General features: G+C 44.9%; 4 protein-coding genes across 5 annotated transcripts; 1 reads left to right on the top strand and 3 right to left on the bottom strand.

The window, feature by feature from the left end:
• The first annotated feature begins 1,563 nt into the window (after nt 1–1,563).
• Nucleotides 1,564–6,418, top strand: LOC144716311 (lysine histidine transporter 1-like). The gene is made up of 7 exons (XM_078591431.1): nt 1,564–1,854; nt 3,690–3,844; nt 4,132–4,909; nt 5,533–5,638; nt 5,728–5,819; nt 5,904–5,972; nt 6,048–6,418. The coding sequence occupies exons 1-7, from the start codon at nt 1,801–1,803 to the stop codon at nt 6,144–6,146; spliced, it is 1,353 nt and encodes a 450-aa protein (XP_078447557.1). The 5' UTR covers nt 1,564–1,800; the 3' UTR covers nt 6,147–6,418.
• Nucleotides 6,419–6,844: 426 nt separating this feature from the next.
• LOC144716312 (DNA-binding storekeeper) lies at nt 6,845–7,795 on the bottom strand. The gene has a single exon (XM_078591432.1). It carries the CDS (start codon nt 7,793–7,795, stop codon nt 7,052–7,054), a length of 744 nt encoding a protein of 247 aa, XP_078447558.1. The 3' UTR covers nt 6,845–7,051.
• Nucleotides 7,796–8,689: 894 nt separating this feature from the next.
• Nucleotides 8,690–14,153, bottom strand: LOC144716310 (calcium-dependent mitochondrial ATP-magnesium/phosphate carrier protein 2-like). Of its 2 annotated transcripts, XR_013584880.1 has the most exons (5): nt 13,033–14,153; nt 11,342–12,127; nt 10,928–11,018; nt 10,553–10,810; nt 8,690–8,828 (listed from the first exon to the last, which is right to left on the bottom strand). XR_013584880.1 is itself a non-coding variant. In XM_078591429.1 (4 exons), exons 1-4 carry the CDS (start codon nt 13,466–13,468, stop codon nt 10,618–10,620), a joined length of 1,506 nt encoding a protein of 501 aa, XP_078447555.1. In that variant the 5' UTR covers nt 13,469–14,153; the 3' UTR covers nt 10,499–10,617. The 2 variants fall into 2 exon arrangements, 1 of the variants encoding a protein (XP_078447555.1); XM_078591429.1 differs by lacking the exon at nt 8,690–8,828 and having other exon boundaries at nt 10,499–10,810.
• An 86-nt stretch (nt 14,154–14,239) lies between these two features.
• LOC144716316 (putative pentatricopeptide repeat-containing protein At3g13770, mitochondrial) lies at nt 14,240–15,508 on the bottom strand. Its single transcript, XM_078591439.1, has one exon. It carries the CDS (start codon nt 15,506–15,508, stop codon nt 14,240–14,242), a length of 1,269 nt encoding a protein of 422 aa, XP_078447565.1.
• Between the last annotated feature and the right edge of the window lie 622 nt (nt 15,509–16,130).

Here is a 16,130-nt window from a genome sequence, read left to right as displayed (position 1 = left end):
TGGATGGTTCTCATAAAGGATAACGAAAGAGAGATGGAAATATAGATGATATACATAAGGACAGACTGTATGAAGTATAGGTGATATACATAAAGACAGACTGGATGGGTACTCAGATGATAGATTGATGGTTCTTATAAAGGATAACGAAAGAGAGATGGAAAGATAAATGAGTCATACAGATAAACGGATGGATACTAGGAGAGAAAGATGACAGATAGATGATAGACAGAAAGATGACAGATGGATGGGTACAAAAAACAGACAGACGGCAGATGGATGGATAGATGCTAAACCGAAAGATAGATGACAAACGGAAAGAAAGATGCGTGAATTATAGAAAGAGAGATGACAGATAGATTCCAAAATCACGGATTTCGAACATCAGATTATGATAACATTTTACGTTCGTGGAGGTAGGTGGAATCTTTGAAGTGGGTGACGAAGTAAGAGGACTATGAGCGATAACATTCAATTGCTTACGGTGTGGGCGAGGCCGACTTCTAATGGAATTCTCCTCCCCGGTAAGCAGGAAGAAACTTCACTTATGATAGCGCGACGGGTGTCCCTTCGATCGCCCGTTGGAAACTTCTCAATGGAATTCTTATCTCCTAGATAAAGAGCGAGAGATAGAGAAAGAGAGTATGTGTGTGAGAGAGAATGACGAGTGTTATCCATTCGGAGAAATTGGTGGGTTGGAATTCCCCCACGGCACCGAAGGTCTAAAATGTCGGCTTCGCTGACTTAATGAGTTTGAGAGAGAGAGAGTGAAAGACAGTGACAGAGAGGTAGAGAAAGAGAGAGAGAGGGAGAGGGAGAGGGAAGGGGAGAGAGAAAGAAAGAGAGAGATAGAGAAAGAGGGAGAGAGGGAGAGAGGGAGAGAGGGAGAGATGGAGAGGGAGCGGGAGAGGGAAAGAGAGAGAGGGAGAGAGAGAGAGTGAAAGAAAAATATATTTCTTCCCATATTCGCTCTCCACATGTTTGGCAGACTAATACTTGCATACGCACCCGGTGACTTCACAGAGAGTGCGAGAGGATAATCAATCATCTAAATATGGGTTAGAGAGAGATAGAGATAGATATAGCTATAGAGATAGAGATAGAGATAGAGATCGAGAAAGAGGTAGAGAAAGAGATAGAGATAGAGATAGAGATCGAGGTAAAGATAGAGATAGAGATAGAGATAGAGATCGAGGTAAAGATAGAGATAGAGATAGCGATAGAAGTTGAGATAGAGAGGGAGAGGGTGACCCAGAGAAGATAATCGATGTTCTTAATATGGAATCAGAGAGAAAAAGAGAATCTCGTGGATGAACTGGAACTCTAATGTCAACGCGCGCTCAGGAGACAAATATCCTCCTCTTTCCCATTCAGACGACGAATCTTATTTGCCTACGTCTATCGATTCAACAGGGGGCGAGGCGGGCCCTCTTTGAATTCAAAGAAAATTAAACTAAACCACGTAAGATCCGGAAATCTCGCGAGTCCTTTGCCCAGCTGTAACGAAACGCGCATCTTTCTCTCCTTCTCTCTCTCTCTCTCTCTTTCTATGTTCTCACTCTAACTGAATCCCCCTCTTCTCTCTAACTCCACATAACTATATACGTTCCTGGTTTTGAGACGTGGGTTGGAGAGAACTCTTGTGTCCTCTTCTACAATCCTCGCCTATCCATCTTCCTCCTCGTCTCTCTCTCTCTATCTTCTCTGCTATCTCACTTTCCTCTCTATCTTCTCTGCTATCTCTCTTTCTCTCTCTATCTTCTCTGTTATCTCTCTCTTTGGGCCCTGATTTTAGCGGAGATGGGGACGGAAGCGCAGTCCGGCAGGAGAAATCATGTAGAAAACGATCCCAAGGTACTTATCGACGTAGTTCTTGGTCTAACACGGTCTATCTCTCTCTTTCCATGTGTATTTATCTATCTATCTTGATTCTTCCTCGAGAACAGCGTTTGCTAGATTCGGATTAATGGGTTCTTCGGATATCTCCTTTCTTCAGACTCTATCTATCTATCTCTCTTGGTTCTGTCCTCTCTCTTCTATCTCCGTCTATCTGTCACTGTAATCTATGTATTTATGTATTTATCTATCTATCTCTCTAGATTCGTCCTCAAGAACATCTTTTGCTAGATTCGGATTAATGGGTTCCGCACAGATCCCTATCCATCTATCTATCTATCTCTCTTGGTTCTCCCTCAGGAAGATATTACCACCTACTTATTTATGTATCTCTCTCTTTATCTATCCGTATGTCTATGTGTCCTCTTAATCTATGTATTTATTCTATTTATTCCTCCGCGGGGAGAGATCTCAATCTCTGAAATCTCCCATCTCTCTTATCTCTATCTATCTCTCTTGGTTCCCGCAGGAACATACCAATCTATCCATCTACTTATTTATATGCATCTCTCTCTCCATCTATCAATTGATCTCTTTGTCTATCTATCTATATGTTCTATTGAATCTTCCTCAGATTAATTCTCTCCTCTCCTATCTCTATGTATCTATCTCTCTTGGTTCCCCCTCAGGAACAAGTCCATATATCTGCCTACTTATTTATGTATATCTCTCTCCATCTACCCGTCTATCTATGTCACATTCCTCTTCAATTTTATCAAATTTTTATATTTTTTTATTTTCCCCCTCTTTTTTCTTCCCTTTTTCTTCGTGTCAGATAAATCTAACTTTCCACTCAGCCCTCTGCGGCAGCGTAGCATACATAGAGATAGATATGACATAGAGATGGAGATAGAGATAAAGAAGGAAGATTTGAGTTAGAAATGGAGATGAGGATAAAGATGACGATGTAAATAGAGATAGAGATAGATGTCAACGTGAACGTTTTTTATCATTTAATGAAGGCTGTGTTTGGAATAATACAAAAATGATGTTTTAAATTCATTGAATGCTACCGTTTTTCTGTCCAGTTCGTCGGTAACAGTGTCAATGTCCCGATATTAACTACGTTTGATCAATAAATGATAGTTTATGTTTTAAATTATATAGTCGATGATGATGACAGAGAGATGGAGACTCTATCATCATCATCTTAAGAGATGTAGAGACAACGAGAAACATGCTGACGATGAACAGAGAGATTCATGTTAAGGCTCATGTTTATGTCATATAATCTTAATATCCAGTGACTGAGATGATTCATAATCATGATGTTGAATGAGCCGAATTGTTGTTCGTGTTTATTTTCATGGCATATGCATCTCAAGTGAAAAAATATCTAGATATTGAAATAATTCATGTTCATGGCATTTGTGTCATTTTCATGTTATATGAGCATCGTGTTCGGAGATGTAGACCGTAAGAGAATGATGCTGACATTCTAGACAGAAAGATTCGTGCTGCCTGTCACATTCTATTTCATGTCATATGATCATAATATCCAGAACTATAAATAATTTCATAGACATGATGTTGATCGAGCAATTCGAGTTCATGAGCATGTTTATGTTCGTCATATGACATCCAAGTTAGAGAGAGAGAGATCAATCTTTGACAGGGATCATTGTTCATGTTCATTCTTCAAAAATCATTGTTCATGTTCATTCTCATTTTCAATGTTGACGCAAAGGGAGAGAGAGAATGATATTCCTGTCCATGCTCTTGTGGTTCACGTTCATATTCCTGCTTCATGTGATGATGATGATGATGATGATGATGATGATGATGATGAATAGGATGAGTTGGTCAGGAAGGACGTGGTGCTGGACAAATGGCTGCCGATCACGTCATCCAGGAATGCCAAGTGGTGGTACTCCGCCTTCCACAACGTCACGGCCATGGTCGGCGCTGGAGTCCTCGGCCTCCCTTTTGCCATGGCCGAGCTCGGCTGGTACGTCACTGCTCTCTAAATTATCTAGTGCATGCATTTTATTCATCATTCTACCAATCTATCAATTTATCTATCTACCATATATATATCTTCAACTCCACCATATCATAATCTACCTACCTTCCCATCTCTCACTCTATACCTTATTATTTCTGTCCCTCTGTCCATCTCCACTCTATCACTCTCTCTAGTAATCTTCTTAGCTAATTATATATCTATCTATCTATCTATCTATGAATCTATGTTTCACTCTTCAATTGACAATGGAATCGGCGGTGGCGATGCAGGGGCCCGGGCATGGCAGTGCTGATCATCTCCTGGGTGGTGACCTTGTACACACTGTGGCAGATGGTGGAGATGCACGAGATGGTGCCGGGGCGGCGCTTCGACCGTTACCACGAGCTCGGTCAGTATGCCTTTGGAGAGAAACTTGGCCTCTGGATCGTCGTCCCCCAACAGCTCATTGTCGAGGTGGGGGTCTGCATTGTCTACATGGTCACTGGTGGCAATTCCCTGAAGAAGTTCCACGACCTCGTCTGCGATAATTGCCAGAGCATCAAGACCACCTACTTCATCATGATCTTCGCCTCCATCCACTATGTGCTCTCTCAGCTGCCCAACTTCAACTCCATCTCCGGTGTCTCCCTTGCCGCCGCCGTCATGTCCCTCAGCTACTCCACCATTGCCTGGGCCGCCTCGCTGCACAAAGGAAAGATGGAGGATGTTGACTATGGGTACAAGGCCAGCACTCCGGCGGGGACCGTGCTCAGTTTCTTCGGTGCACTGGGGGAGGTGGCATTTGCTTATGCAGGCCACAATGTGGTGCTGGAGATCCAGGCGACGATACCGTCGACGCCGGAGAAGCCGTCGAAGAAGCCCATGTGGAGGGGGGTGCTGCTGGCCTACGTTGTGGTGGCTCTCTGTTACTTTCCCGTGGCGCTGCTTGGGTACTGGGCCTTTGGGAATGCCGTAAAGGATAACATCCTCGTCTCTCTTGCCAGACCCACATGGCTCATTGCTGCTGCCAACATGATGGTCGTCGTCCATGTCATTGGCAGCTACCAGGTCCTCTCTCTCCCTAATTATATATATATGCATCTGTCTTTTTCCATCTGTATACCTACCATCATCTCTATCTATACCTCTTGCCCCTTCTATACCATTACCTCTTTCTCTATCTGCTTCTGTCTCTCTATATGTCTCTATCTCTAGTTATTTCTCTCATCTGTATCTGTTTCTCTATTCTACCTGTTACCTTTATCTGTATCCATCTCTTTCTGTACCTATTTCTCTATTCTACCTGTTACCTTATCTGTATCCATCTCTTTCTGTACCTATTTCTCTATCTTTATGTCAGCTTCCATCCCTTTCTCTATCTCTATCTGTGTCTCCATTTCTAAATTCATCTCTATCTCTACCTCTTGATCTATCTGTAACCATCTCTATCTATACCTATTTCTCTATCTTTATGTCAGCTTCCATCCCTTTCTCTATCTCTATCTGTGTCTCCATTTCTAAATTCATCTCTATCTCTACCTCTTGATCTATCTGTATCTGTCTCTCAATTTCTCCATCTTCAACTCTTTCTCTCCCTCTGTATTTCTCTGGTCTGCCTTCTCTTAAGCTCTGTATCTTGATATCCATCTTTACCTGGTCTTATATCTGTCATATTTGAGAATTGTCTGCAGATCTATGCCATGCCAGTTTTCGACATGATAGAAACTGTGCTCGTGAAGAAGTTAAGATTCAAGCCAAGCCTTCTCCTCCGGCTCATCTCGCGCTCCAGCTATGTTTGTATGGCCCCCAGCATCCTCCTATCTGTCTATGTCTCTCTCTGCCAATCTACATGTCACTCACTTTCTCTCTTTACTCTATCACTGCAGCATTCACCATGTTCATTGCGATAACTTTCCCCTTCTTCGGCGGCCTACTCTCCTTCTTCGGTGGATTTGCCTTTGCCCCCACCACTTACTTTGTAAGTCTTTCTCTATCTATCTGTGTGTGTCTCATTTCTCTCTCTTGCATGATGCTGAACAATTCTGACGCTTTGTACTTGCAGCTCCCCTGCATCATGTGGCTGGCAATCTACAAACCCAAACGTTGGAGCCTCTCATGGATCACCAACTGGGTAATTCTTTATTTCTCTCTTTTTCTCTATCTCTCTATATCTCTCTGGGTATTCATCTCTCTCTATGTGGTACAGGTCTGCATCATCATGGGAGTTGCGCTGATGATCTTGGCGCCCATTGGGGGCCTCCGGCTAATCATCGTCGGGGCCAAGACCTACAGATTTTACTCATAGCCCATCTCTCTATCTCTATCTTTATATTTTTCTCAATATCTATATGTCCCTCTCTCTATCATTTTACTCTCACTCGTCCCGATGGATAATTGATAGAAGACCCCCGTAAACTTTCCCTCTTAGTCTCCTGTCCAGTAAAATCCTGTGTCTCCCTTCATACCCAGCATTGCCGTGCGACTTCATTTTTTTCAAGGGCACTGGTTTGTTCTGATACTCTCCTTCTCCCTTGAACATTTTAACAAAAATATGTTTGGATGCTTATTATTCTAAAATGCTGAGTACGAAAGCATGCATGAAATGTGAAATATTTACCCAGAAAAAAATCTATGAAACAATGATCCGAAGAATACGCCCCAGAAGCCAAAATTCATGGAGTATGAGTGTGATGAAGCCAAAATTTGATGGACGGAAAAGTAAATCTTTAGATTAATCGAGAAACTAAAAGGATCCAGCCTCAAATTATAGCACTGCTAAATTTAGGGAATATATAAATTTAAGTTTGAAGAAAATCCAGTCATCATCAAACACAAAGATCATCCAACATATTCTTTTTAGGCCGTCCTGTAGATTCCAACACAGCTCGAAAAAATAGAAAAAAACAGCCGGGCCTTTTAATTTATCTTTTATTACCACAAGTTTGAAGGAAATAGCAAAATAAGAAACGATGGAGGAATAAAAGGACATCCTGGGATCATGCACAGTTACAAAGACAAATAATATAAAAACAATATGAAAGGACCCACATTTTCATATCAATATACCTTTTAAAAGCATACACGATCAGAACCTTGACGAAGTACTTCCAACTTTTTTTCGTTTTTATTGTGAACTCACAACAGAGAAGAGAATCAATGGATCCATCACGACTAATTAGCATACGATAATTAACCATCTATCAACTCCAACTAGCTCGATTTCTTCTGCTCCTCGGCAGACCTCTCACGGAACAACTCAAGCCAGTTATTTAGAACCCAAAGAATACTCACAGAGATGGCCGCTCCCACCACAAAGATCCATGACAGAGAGACCCACAGAGGCATCACCTCTCTCGCCTTCCCACTGAGGTAGAACAAGCTCATCTTGTAGAAGAACAGCGGGCCCAAAAACCCTCTGACCACTGTGTACAGAGACAAGAAGGGCGGGGAAAGCAGCTCATAAACTTTAGCAGCAATAGCTGATTCGTTCTTCTGCATCTGGGCAAGAGTCCATACGTTCTGGCAGAAGCTGGTGATCTCTGCGAGGAAGAGGAGAACCAGAATGGCAAAGGCTCCATGAAAAACTAAGTATCTGCAAGTGATGAAGACGAATAGCGTTGCCAGATGGTGCCCAATGAAGAGATAGTCTCCTGGGTAGAGGAGGAGATAGTGAAGCAGATCAACGGTGAAATAAGCGATGCTGTAGTCAAGAACAATGGACTGGAATTGTGTGTTTGGAGCGCCGAATTCCAAGAGATTAGGCGAGGATTTGATCGCCAACGCTGCCATGATCGCTGCGGGGGTGCCATGAAAGAGAGAGATGAAGCAGCTTGAAGCCTCCGGCCGATGCTTGGGATTCCAGTTCCGGAACACCACAAGATAACCCAGAGCGTAGATTAGGCAAAATGCAGCCAAAAAGGACCAATAGAACTGTGATTGCAGCAAAACCTCCATCTCCAATGCCGCGAGCAATCCAAAAAGAAGTAACAATCTTCGATCCACCGATCAGAAAATCTTCCTGTATTCCAATCGCGATCCCAGAATTGCCTTGAACTTCCGTCTCCAAGAAATAATAATCTTCAGTCCGACGATCGGCGCCCGAGTGTCTCCGATGTTGTGATCTCAGAGACTCCAAACGCGGAAAGAATCTCAGACCGCGGAGTTTTCTCCGATCAAACACAGCGGAGAAGTAAAAATTCAATTATAGTTCCATATCCGAGGCCGCGAGCAATCCACCGAGAAATATAGTCCAATGTTGCGATCGCCGAGAAACTTCAAATGGAAAAATGACCACCGATCCCAAACTTTCTTCGAATCAGACACAGAGAAGAAGGAAGAAATCAATCTCCAAGGCCGCGTGCAATCCACCGATAAATAATAATCTGCAGTCCGACGATCGGCGCCGTAATTTCGCTCAAAAAATGTACATATACTCCGATTTTGCGATCTCCGAGAGATTTCCTACACAGAAATGATCACCGATCGCGGAGTTTCTTCGATCAACCACAGAAGAGAAGGAAGAATACCAACTCCAAGGCCGCAAGTAATCAACAGAACTAATAATCTTCAGTCCGACGAACAGCGACGGAGATTTCGGTCAAAAAATATTCATACACTCTGATTTTGCGATCTCCGAGAGATTTCTTCTACAGAAATGATCAGCGATCGCGGAAATTTATCGATCCACCACAGAAGAGAAGGAAGAGTTCTCTTCTACCTCGAGAAATCTCCTCTCCTCTGCCGCCGATCCTGCGAATTCGCCCTCCCTAACCGCCTCCTCGAACGCGATCGATCAAATACCGAAAAGAAGATCAAAATTTGAACGGAACAAGCATCGTCGTTAAGATTCCCGTAGATTCTTTCCCAACGCTCCTATGCTGTTCTCCGCTTATCCGGTTCCCACTGATTCTTTCAACAAGTTCCTTCACACTGCTCCCGCCTTATGATGGTCCGAAGGTCCAAGATAATACGTACACGTTTAGCTTGCCTGGATAGGCAGCTTTTTTTTTATTAATAAATAATCAATCAAATATAAAAAATATTTTCCAGACAACAAAATAATGCATTGAGGACAGTTTCTAATATGATCGGGGAATATTCTAAGGAGCCAACCTTAACAGAGAAAAATTCCCTTTACCTCTATCTTGGTCTAGAAGGAGGAGATAGAGAGATATAAGAGGATGAATAGTATACTTTTGTAATATTTAATAAAAAGTGAAGATATTCACTTGTTAAGACCATTAGATTTCCTTACAGTTATATTCCAAGAAAGTAGAAGTGGAGGACGGATTTTCATCAGAGTCGTCCCAATCCGGCATTCCACACACCAAGCGATGACGAAATCCGGACGAATGATGGTTGTTCCGTTCTGCCCTCCCTCCATAACAGTCATTCGTCAACCGTCCACCATCCGTACTTTTTCTAGTAATACCCTTATAAAAAGGGAGATTTTATGTATTTACCTAGTAAATATCTGCACTTTTTATTAATATTACAAAGTATATTATGCATCCTCTCATATCTGTCTATCTCCTCCTTGTAGACCAAGATAGAGGTGTGGGAAATTTTTTCCCTCTAAAGGTTGGCCCCTCAGAATATTATCCAATTATATGTTTTAAGCAATAGATTACTAGTATTTATGCGTCTTAGCCATATATGCAAAAAAAATCAACGTTATTTCACAAAGAGAATCCATTTTTAATTAACAATTTCACGTAAGTTATTTTTCCTATACTTTCAATTTAGAATATACTTTGAATCTGATCTATTATCTGCAAAGAGAAATAGCCACAGAGAGAGAGAAAAACTAAGAGAGAGATGGACGGAGAGAGAGAGATGGACACAGAGAGAGAGAGAGAGATGGGGGAGACTCTACGAGAGAGAGAGAGACAGAGAGAGATATATAGAGAGAAATATGTGGGAGACTAAGAGAGAGAAACGGAGAGATAGAGAGATGGGGGAGACTCTAAGAGAGAAAGTGAAACAGAGAGGTATAGAGAGAGAAAGATGGGGGACACTCTGAGAGAGAGAGGAACAGAGAGGTATAGAGATAGAGATTGAGGAGACTCTAAGAGAGAGAGAGTGAAACAGAAATATATATAGAGAGAGAGAGAGGGGGGAGACTCTGAGAGAGAGAGAGAGAGAGAGAGAGAGAGAGAGAAACAGAGAGAGATGGAAGAGACTCTAAGAGGGAGAGTGTGTGAAACAGAGAGAAATAAATGGAGAGAGATGGGGACTCTAAGATAGAGAGAGAAACAGAGAAATAGAGAAACAGAGAGAGAGATGGGGCAAACTCTAAGATGGAGAGAAACAGAAACAGAGCAAGAGAAAGGGAGAGGGGGAAAGACAGAGAGATAGAGAGAAATAGAAACAGAACAGGATAAAGAGAGAGGGGGAAGACAGAGAGATAGAGAGAAACAGAAACAGAGCAGGAGAGAGGGAGAGGGGGAAAGACATAGAGATAGAGAGAAACGTAAATAGAGCAAGAGAGATGAGGAGAGAGAGAGGGAGAGGGGGAAAGACAGAGATAGAGAGAAACGTAAATAGAGCAAGAGAGATGAGGAGAGAGAGAGAGAGAGATAAATAGACAAAGAAAGGGAGAGGGGTGGGGAGAAAGACTGATAATACCTTGCAGAGACTTTTGCAATCGTGGCCATCTTGGAATCAAAAATTCTAATGAGATAAGTCAAGATCTGAGATAAAAACTTTGACCTTATCATCGTCAGCAGCGTTGCAGCAATCGATAGCCAGCTGCCCTCAAGGAGACCCCAACAAGCTCAATCTAGAGCTAAATTTTTCTTCATACTTTCATAAACAAGATAGGTAATGCTGGCGGCGGGCACCACCTTGAGAAGATTGGGGATGATTCCCTTGTAGAAGCCCCGAAATCCTTCATACCTGTAAGTTCTCCAGAACACGTCCCCCATTCCCTTGTAGGCGGCCTCCGCATTAGTCGGCTGGGCCTGCATCCTAAATATAAAGAAAATTGACTAATATAAAACCAAGCAGAAAGGAGGAAAAAAAATGTCATATAAGTTAATTTATTTATACAAGGGATGAGCTAAATAGTTTCTGAATGAGGCTTGCCTTGTTCTGATCACTTGCAAGGGATAAACACAAGATGCTCCGAGAGCCCCCGAGATTGTCCCGCAGCCCAGTTGCACCAGGGGACCGGGTTCTACATCAAATTCAGCACTCATTTAAGTTAAAGGGTAAGGTTCTAAATACTGATGTACAGACAGAGAGCACGAGAGAGAAGAGAGACAGATAGAGAGAACGAGAGAGAGAGAGAGGCAAACAAACAGAGAGAGATAGATTGAGAGAGAAAGAGGTCTCAGATATTAGGTTAGAGAGTGAGAGACGGAAACAGTGGAGATTTATTATTAGATGTTTATGAGAGAGAGATGAGACATTTGGTTTTATATTTTCTTAGAGATGAGAAAATTGAGTGATATATTTGATTGGGGAGAGAAAAGAGTAGGAGATGAGATATTTGATTACCACTGTTGTCGAGGATGTAAGTTCTGGACAGATCTTTCAAGGTCTCGTACGCGGCGAGGTCAATCCCAGCATAGGGTACTATTCCTAGAAGAGATGGAAAAAGACCCCGGTAGAAGGCCCGGGGCCCTTCATGTACCCATATATCTCTTGAGAGCTTACCCAGATGGGGGGCTCTCCCAGCTTCACATCCATGAGTCTGCAACCTTGTTTTCACCAGATCAACAGGATAAATTGCAGTTTGCGCAATTGCCCCAGCCAGACCCCCGGCGATCAGACGGCCCGAGGCGCCAATGTCGTTCATATCCTGCCCCCTGAGGTTGACAATCACAGTCTTCAGCATCTCAAACGAGTAGAACTTGATGGCACTCTCTGGAGTGACCTTGACAACATTCAAGCCATTGCCTCTGAAGAATCCTTTTAGTCTTCCTTCCTTCCAGAGGTCTTTAACGGCATTGATTGCACTCAATTTTGTTGTCTGGACTTGCATCATCACCTTGAGACGGTCGAGGGGAGCCGTGGCAGTGCGAGAGGCGGCTCCGGCGACGCCGCCAGCGATGAGGTACTTGCTGGCGTCCAAGCGCTTGCTGATTCCCTCGGGGATGACAGCCTGCTCGCCGATGTCCACAAGGCAGACTCGCTCCCAGTAGCGGTAGATGCCTTCGATCGTCACCTCGTGCGGGTAGAGCAAGAGGAAGTCCCTCCATTCATCGAATGTGATGATCCCGTCGTTGTCCTTGTCCACATGCTCCACAAAGCGGGCGAGTTCCTCGTCATCGATTTCAATTCCTGAGAAGGGAAAATCGACAGTTTATCATCATCATCAGAAAAACAATAAATTGCGCTGCTCTTTAATATCAAAAGTTCCAATCTTTAAAAGTTCAAATTATGAACTAGCCACAGCTCCAGCAGTAAAAAAAATGGAGTCAACAATGATGATAGAAATAGATTACAGCGTCAGCGATGATGATGATGATAATGAATCATCTTCATCCATCAGTTGATGACTAATTTTTCCAAGACAAACATAGATGACGTTCAGTTCAAACTCTTCATAGTATAGAGGAGAGAAAATTCTTCCTCACCATCAGCGTCACAGTCTCTATTGTCAATGCATGGATTTCTAGTGGTATTACACGCGGCAATCATGTCCTAGATTTTAAGATTCCTAGTTTCCACTATCAGAGAAAAAAATAACCAGAAATGCATCAATCAAACAAATCCATTCCTCTGCTAATTATGGGGAGCTGCAAATGAGATCCATCATAACTTTGAAAAAGTTTCTTTATGGTTCGGCTCGAAGTCCTTTAAACTCTTCAAAACTATAGTTTGTCATGGTTCCCTCACAGCCATGCCAGCAATCCAATACCCTTCAGGCACTGTGTTCATGCATGTCAAAAATTTTATCCGGCGAGACAACACACTAAGTCCCCCCACCCATAATTCTCAACGTTTCAAGATTTTTACCGGCGTCAGAGCAGATTACAATACTTTTGTTTAACGTTTGAAACTCTATTCATGCATATAAAGAATTTCATGCAGAGAAACTACACAGTAAGTTCCCCTAAAGTCTCAAGGTTTTGAGAATTTGTTTAAAGGCGTCAAAGCTGATCAAAATTCTGAGCTTTGGTAGGTCGACATTTAATCTCCTGGGTACAATCGAAAAGCGAAAAAAACATCATTCAAGAGCTCACCTGCCTTCACGAGCGCGTCCCAGAGTTCCTCAGGGAGAATACAACCGCTGTGCTCTACATCAATGGCCTGGAATATGCGGTACAAATCCAACTCCTTCTCGTCCATGTACGTCCGGAATTCCCTGTAATCCACGCGCCCGTCCTTGTTAGCATCGCACACCTTCAGTAGATCCCGCGCGTACTTGTACTCGGCCGGAATATTCAATGCCGAAAGCCCCGCCTCGATCTGCCCTTGATCTAAATGCCCATTACCAGCGGCGTCGAAGAAGTCAAACAAGCTCCTCATCCGCACATCTCTCTCCTCCAGCGTCTCCCCCAGAGCCAATAACACGTGTTCCATCGAAATTGGCCCCGATTTCTTCACAGGATTGCAGCAACCTTTCTCCAAAGACGGAGACGGCGGCGACAGAATCGTTGCCGGCAGCTTCGTCTCCATCCGATCCAGCTCTGATCATTCAGAACACATTCCCTAAACTAGTACTACAATCCATGCAAGACCAATTGGGGGAAATCCAGTCTAGATTGCCGCATCTCCCCAATTTCCAGCAAAATTTAAAATTCCTCCTCGATCTACAACTCCGGAAGAACGATCGATCGACCGATTCTGTTTCCCTGAGCTAGTATTCCAACACCTTCGAGAATATTAGGGGGAAATCCAATCTAGGTCGCCACATCTCCTCAATTTCCAGCCAAAAGCAAATTACTCCTCGGTCTACAATTCCGGAAGATTAATCAATCGATCGATCGATCGATTCTATTTCCCTGAACTGGTAATCCAAAACCTGCGAGAACAATTGGGGGAAATCTATTCTCTGGTCGCCGCAGCTCCTCAATTTCGAGCGAAAATTAAATCCCTGCCCAATCTACAGTTCTGGAACAACGATCCGAGTAACTGCAACAACATAAATCGAGCTACAATCGATCAATTTTGTTTCCCTGAACTAGCACTCCAATCCCTGCAAAAACAATTGGGGGAAATCCAATCTAGGTCTTCGCATCGCCTCAATTTCCAGCAAAAACAAAAATTCCCACTCGATCTACAGTTTCAGAACAACGATCCGAGCGCCTGCAATAACAAATCTCCGATAATCTCTCTGCCTGGCGAGATCAGTTGGAGAGAGAAACCACCGAGCAAGAGATGAGGCGCCGAACGAACGCCTATTTAAACCCCTCCTTTTTTATTTACAAAAAAAAAAAATTTCAATTTTCAATTGGGAAGGAATATGCTGCTCCCGCGGATCTTTTTAACACCGCGTCTCGCCATGTGGGCCCGCACCTCGGCCTTCCCTTCCCACCGTCCGATCCCCCCGTAGGCGTTGGACAAGAGCACATCGTCGCCGTCGTTATCGGGGTCCAGCCGGGCGAGCTCGGCTCTAACCTGCTCCGCAAGCACAACGTACCCGTGGGCGACGCATGCCCAAAGAAGGGTCCGCCAGACTATTGGGCTACCCCGGCCCGGTATTCTACTCACAAGCCCATAAGCCTCCCGCACAAGCCCGGCCCGGCCCAACAAGTCCACCATACACCCGTAGTGCTCTACCGTGGGCCCGCCCTCCAAGGCCGCGAACAATGTCGCCCCTTCATCCAGTAGTCCTGCGCGGCTACACGCGGACAACGCTCCGATGAAGGCCACGTGGTCGTTCTCCCAGCCGTCGGATCGCGCTCCTTGGAAAATCTCCACCGCTTCCTTCTCCCTCCCGTGGGCGGCGAGGCCCATTAAGAGAGCGGTCCGGGCCTGCAAGCTCCGGCTGGGCATTTCGTCGAACACCTTCCGGGCTAAGGCGAGAAGCCCCGATCTTGCTAGCGCGGCGACGACGGCGGTGCCGAGCGGGCCGTAGAGGAGGAGGCCGTGGCGGAGGGAATAGGCGAGGACCCAGAAGGCCAAATCGGGGGAATCGACGGATTTGGCGAAGACCGCCATGGCAGGGGCGTCGAGCTGGAAGCCGCGGGCGAGCGCGGCGCGGAGGACGGCGATGGCGGGGAAGGAGGAGGAGGCGAGGGCGGAGAAGGAGACGAGGTCGGGGGAGGGGAGGTCGAGGAAGGCGCGGAGGGCTTGGCGGGGGAGAAGATGGCGGGAGTAGAAGGAGACGAGGGAATTGGAGGTGGGGAGGGAGGAGGGGGCGAGGGAGAGCTTGAGGGCGAGGGCGTGGAGCTGGAGGCCGAAGGGGAGGGGGGAAAGGCGGAGGAGGGGGGGGAGGGTGTGGAGGTCGGGGAGGGGGCCGTGGCGGAGCATGGAGGGGAAGAGGGGGAGCGGGGAGAAGGGAGAGAAGGAGAGGGCGCGGAGGAGGGCGTTCCAGGGGAAGGCGTGGGATTGGGGGGCGAAGAAGGGGAAGAGGGAGAGGGCGTGGCGGAGGAGGAGGGGGGCGCCCGAGGCGAGGAGGAGGACGTCGCGGAGGGCGAGCGGATCGCGGGTTTTCACCAGCCGCCCGTGGAGCGCCGCCATCCTGCCGCCGCCCCCCCCACCCCGCTGCGCCATGGCACCCGCCCCGGCATCGCTCTCTCTCTCTCTCTCTCTCTCTCTCTCTCTCTCTCTCTCTCTCTCTCTTACTATATATATTGTTCTCTCTCTCTCTCTTACTATATGTATTGTTCTCTCTCTCTCTCTCTTACTATATGTATTGTTCTCTCTCTCTCTCTTACTATATGTATTGTTCTCTCTCTCTCTCTTACTATATGTATTGTTCTCTCTCTCTCTCTCTCTCTCTCTCTCTCTCTTACTATAAGTACTGTTCTCTCTCTCTCTTACTATAAGTATTGTTCTCTATCTCTTACTATAATTTTTGCTCTCTCTCCTACTATAACTATTGTTCTCCCTCTCTTTCTCTCTCTTGCCCTCTCTGTTACTCTTACTCATGATCTCTCTCTCTCTCCTGCTATAACTATTGTTCTCCCTATCTCTTTATTAATCTTGATCTCTCTCTTACTATAACTATAATTCTCCCTCTCCCCCCATTACTCTTGATCTCTCTCTTACTACAACTATTGTTCTCTCTCTCTCTCTCTCTCTCTCTCTCTCTCTCTCTCTCTCTCTTGCTCTCTCTCTTACTCTTAGCAGTGTCCTCTCTTTCTATCTCTTACTATTTGCCGCGTCCTCTCTT

Source organism: Wolffia australiana, chromosome 20, assembly GCF_029677425.1.
Source record: "Wolffia australiana isolate 7733 chromosome 20, ASM2967742v1".
Classification (NCBI taxonomy): Eukaryota; Viridiplantae; Streptophyta; class Magnoliopsida; order Alismatales; family Araceae; genus Wolffia; species Wolffia australiana.
The sequence above is the reverse complement of the archived record's forward strand: the minus strand, read 5'-3'. Positions and strand labels throughout refer to the sequence as shown.